The sequence below is a fragment of the Camellia sinensis genome, chromosome 2 (assembly GCF_055761805.1).
Source record: "Camellia sinensis isolate YWXY chromosome 2, ASM5576180v1, whole genome shotgun sequence".
Taxonomy (NCBI): Eukaryota; Viridiplantae; Streptophyta; class Magnoliopsida; order Ericales; family Theaceae; genus Camellia; species Camellia sinensis.
In genome coordinates, this window is record NC_138962.1 from 220424160 (window position 1) to 220429172 (window position 5013).

Consider the following 5013-nt stretch of genomic DNA (forward strand, 5'->3'; position numbering starts at 1 on the left):
ATGTGTGATGTATATGTGTGTTTTGGGATGTGCCCATAGCTGTGATTTGAATCTGTCTATATACAAATCTATAGCTGAATCTGGTTTAGCATGTGTGATGTATACAAAGTTGCTGTTGCCTTATTGTTCTATAGCTGAATTTGTGATGTGTCTAAATCTATAGTGGTTATATTTGTGATGTAACCACTGAATCTATGATGCCTCTAAGTGGTGTTTAATATCCACTTTAACCTTATTTATGTGAATATGTGAATCTCTGAATCTGTGATGTCTGAATTTGAATCTAAGTGGTGTTTAACATCACTGAATCTGAATCTGTGATGTCTCTAACCTTATTTATGATTTGTTGTGCATTTCGTTCTGCTGATTTTATACAAATTACAGTAGAGTGTTTCACACAATGGACATTGATTTAAACAATCCTACATTGAGTGGGGGTGAGGAAGTTGAGGAAGCAAAGAACAATCCTTCATTAAATGAGAGTGGTGAAATTGAAGAACCTAAGAAGGGGATGTTTTTTATCTCAAAGCAAGAAGTGCATGAGTTTTATGCAAAATATGCTAAAAACCTTGGATTTGCTATAGCTTACAGAACACAGAATGTTGGAGCGGATGAAAAGGTGAAATACTTTGGAATTGAATGTACTCGCGCGCAGAAGAGGACAAAAAGATCAGAAGTAAACCCCCTGAAACCATCTTTGTCATCAAAAATTGATTATAAAGCTAAGGTAAGAGCAACTTTACAACTGGACGGAAGATATAAGTTAACTACAGTTGTGCTTGAGCATACGCATGATTTAATTCCTAGCGACTCACGGCATTTTCCAATGAATAAGAGGATTCGTACTCTTGTGAAGAGAAGATTAGAAATAAACGATGAAGCAGGAATAGGGGTGTCTAGGAATTTTCATTCTATAGTTGTTGAAGCGGGGGGATATGAGGCATTAACATTTGATGAACGAGATGCAAGGAACCACATTTAAAATGCTAGAAGATTGAGGCTTGGGGTAGGAGACGCTGAATCAGTTGCATTTTATTTTCATAGGATGCAACAAGAAAATTCAAACTTCTATTCTGCAATTGACTTTGATGTAGATGGTCGTATACGAAACTTGTTTTGGGCGGATGCAAGGAGTAGGGCGGCTTATAAAGCATTTGGGGATGTTGTCTCATTTGACACCACCTATCTCACAAACAAGTGTGATATGCCGTTTACTCCGTTTGTAGGAGTTAATCACCATGGACAGTCAATCTTGTTTGGTTGTGGGCTATTATCTAATGAGAACACGGAGACATTTGTTTGGCTATTCAAAGAATGGTTAAATTATATGTCAGCCACTCCTCCAAAAGCTATTATAACTGACTAGTGCAGAGCCATGCAAAATGCCATACAAATTGTTTTCTCACAGGCTCGACACCGTTGGTGTTTATAGCATGTAATGAAGAAAATTCCCGAGAAATTGAGAGGATATTCCCAATATGAAGCCATCAAATTCGCTTTACAAAATGCAGTCTATGATTCTTTCAGAAAAGATGAATTTGATGAGGAATGACAAACGATGATTGAAAGTTTAGCCTCCATGACAACCAGTGGTTGGGGGTATTATATGGTGAGCGACATAGGTGGATTCCTGTCTATATGAAAGATATATTTTGGGTTGGCATGTTAACTACACAACGAAGTGAGAGCATGAATGCATTTTTTGATGGCTATGTAAACTCAAAGACTACTTTAAAGCAATTTGTTGAACAGTACGACAATGCATTGAGAAGTAAGGTGGAGAAGGAGACCAAAGCAGACTTCAAATCTCGAAACAAATTGTATGATTGCTTAACAGTGTATGAGTTTGAGAAGCAATTTCGTGCAGCCTACACAAATGCGAAATTTAAAAAAGTTCAAGTAGAATTGAAGCGACTACTGTATTGTCATGCGACTCTTGTGAAGGAGGAGGGATCCATTTGTACTTATCATGCCAAGGAAGCTGTGCTTGTGGGTGAGAAAATGAAGAAAGTTGAATTTCTTGTTTACTTTAATTCAACTGAATTTGAAATGCAACGTGTGTGTCGGTGGTTTGAGTTTAGGGGGATCATGTGTGCCCATTCCCTTAATGTGCTCATTGAGAGGTGCATATATGAGGTTCCAGATAAGTACATTATGCCGAGATGGAGAAAAGATTTAGAAAGAGGATACATATGCATTCCAACGACATACACGAAATCCGGGGCTGTCCTCAATGCAAAGGTACATGATAACTATCACAAGACATTGGATGAAATTATAGAAATTGCTTCCAACGATGATGGTAAACACAAAGCCATTCAACTTGGGTTGAGAGAAATCAAGGAAAGAGTAAGAAAAGATGAATTTGGTTGTGTGAGTAATGTGCCACCTTCTAGTAGTACTGTCCCACCTTGTAGTAGTAATGTGCCACCTTCTAGTACTATTCGCAAGGTGCTTACTCCTTTGGTTGCTCGCCGAAGAGGCCGTCCATGTACGAAACGGAAGGTGAGCAAGGTGGATGAAATAGTGAATCGGTTGAAGGGAAAGAATAAAAAGGCACCAAAAGTCCAGGTATATTTTTTATTTTCTATTTGTATGTAAATTTTAGAATTTATTTTTGTCAAAATTTTTAGCCAATGTGTGTTATTATAGGGTCGTAAAATGGGTCAATGTGAACCTTGTAAGTTGAATTTCGGTTGTACGGACGGCATGGAAGACAATACATACGATCGGGTATATGTTTCATGGTCCACTACTATTTTTTGTATGGTACTTATTACATTATGTTTGAACTTATTAATAATATTTTGTTATTATGTATCATAAGGTGCTGCAAGCTCAATCCTACTATTTTCCTTGTATAGATGGGACACAAGAGAGTGCATTGCAAATGGTGGACAAAATTGGAAGCTCATCTTTGAGTGAATCAGGAATGACAAATATAGATGGTTCAACTTTTGTGGATTTGAATATAGATGTGGATCCAAACGCTCTATTTTTTTTTTTTAGTTTCGTACTATGGTATTTATCACTTTCGTTTGTAAACTTATGATAGTTGCTTTTGTGGACTTCAATATAGATGCAGATCCAATCGCCCCAAATTGTGAACTTATGTTTGTAAACCTATGGTATTTTTTATTCTGAACAGATTCTGTCAAGTTTTTTAACAGATTTGATTCTGAACAGATTTTTATTATAAACAGATTATATTTGATTCTGAACAGATTATGTTTGTAAACTTATGTTTGAACAGATTCTGAACAGGTTATATTTGATTATGAACATATTATATTTGATTCTGAACAGATTATGTTTGCAAACTTATGTTTGAACTGATTATGAACAGGTTATATTTGATTATGAACAGGTTATATTTGATTATGTCAAGTTTTTGAACAGATTTTGATTATGAACAGATTTTGATTATGAACAGATTATATTTGATTCTGAACAGATTATGTTTGTAAACTTATGTTTGAACAGATTTTGAACAGGTTATATTTGATTCGGAATAGATTCTGTCAAGTTTTTGAACAGATTTTGATTCTGAACGGATTATATTTGATTATATTTGATTCTGAACAGATTGTGTTTGTAAACTTATGTTTGAACAGATTCTAAACAGGTTATATTTGATTCTGAATAGATTCTGTCAAGTTTTTGAACAGATTTTGATTCTGAACAGATTATATTTGATTCTGAACAAATTATGTTTGTAAACTTATGTTTGAACAGATTCTAAACAGGTTATATTTGATTCTGAACAGATTCTGAACAGGTTCTATCAAGTTCTGTATATTTTGAACAGGTTTTGCATATTTTGAATAGGTTATATGTTGAACAGGTTCTGTGAATGATGAATTTGTCAAGTTCTATTTCCAGCAGAGCACCTCTTCTTATTACGACCAGAGCAGTCCAGAATGAGGCAGCAGAATGAAGCAGGTTCAGCAGAATGAAATAGAATGACAGGTTGATTATTTGAAGCAGAATGAAGCAGGTTCAGCAGAATGACAAGCAGAATAAAGCAGAATGATGCAGCAAAATGAAGCAGCAGAATGAAATACTTGATTGTTTGATTGTTTAATTTTGATGCATTGCTAAACCAGAGCAATGTGCTAAACCAGAGGAAGTGCTTGTGTATATATTAGCTGTTGTTGTATGCATATCGTGGACATTGATTATATATGGATGTTCATTGATTTGATTCAGTTCGTAAGATTAAAGTTCATCTTATTTGCCTAGGTTGTAGAAGATGGGTCATTTTTTCCAGCCTTAGAAGATGAAGTCATAGCAGTGGAAAATTTATTTGCTGAACCTAAATGCAATGCCTTAGGTGATGATGTTCTAGGTTTTAATAGTTTCAGTCAACATACATGCTTTAATTTTGAAGAATGCCCTACTGTTGGGTATGGTTCTATAAAAACTAATAATGGTAATAATCCTATGAACTTGTAATTATATGTTTGGGTATCTATTGTTTCTTTTCTCTATTTGATAGGAATTTGTACTACTTAAAGGAATGTCCACAATAGAGTTATGCTGATCAAGTCACCTGTTGTTAAAGCATGGCACATTTAAACTTTCACTTGGCTTTGCATTTGGTATTAAAGACTCTTTTTAATAGTGGAGACCAAATTGAAAACATTAGTAACATATTGAAGTGGTTGTAGAAACGCCAATGCAACAGGATAGGTAATACATGAAGCAACAGTTAGAAAAATAAGGCACAAGATAGGTAATACATTCAATGAGCAAGCTTCTACAAATGGTTGTATGCGAAGTCAATTGCATGCTTTCCTCCATGCCCATAAAAAACCTGAGGTAACCAAGGACATATTCAATTCTTAGAATACAGATGTAGAAGCAAAGTATGTCAAACTACTGGTCCACCTGTAAATTCCCATGTGAGAATGCTGCCCTAACATCAGACCAGAAAGGCCATTACAGGTTTTTAGTGAAAAAGTATTTCCAGCACTAAAGATCAACAAATGACACAACCTATCAACAATAATT

At 35.1% G+C, this 5013-nt stretch overlaps 1 protein-coding gene and 1 pseudogene across 1 annotated transcript; both read left to right on the forward strand.

Annotated features, from left to right (window-relative positions):
- Positions 1–400: 400 nt before the first annotated feature.
- Positions 401–982, forward strand: LOC145819439 (protein FAR1-RELATED SEQUENCE 5-like). The gene has a single exon (XM_082913435.1). The coding sequence runs from the start codon at positions 401–403 to the stop codon at positions 980–982; it is 582 nt and encodes a 193-aa protein (XP_082769561.1).
- A 63-nt stretch (positions 983–1045) lies between these two features.
- Positions 1046–1366, forward strand: LOC145819440 (protein FAR1-RELATED SEQUENCE 8 pseudogene; annotated as a pseudogene).
- The last annotated feature ends 3647 nt before the right edge of the window (positions 1367–5013 follow it).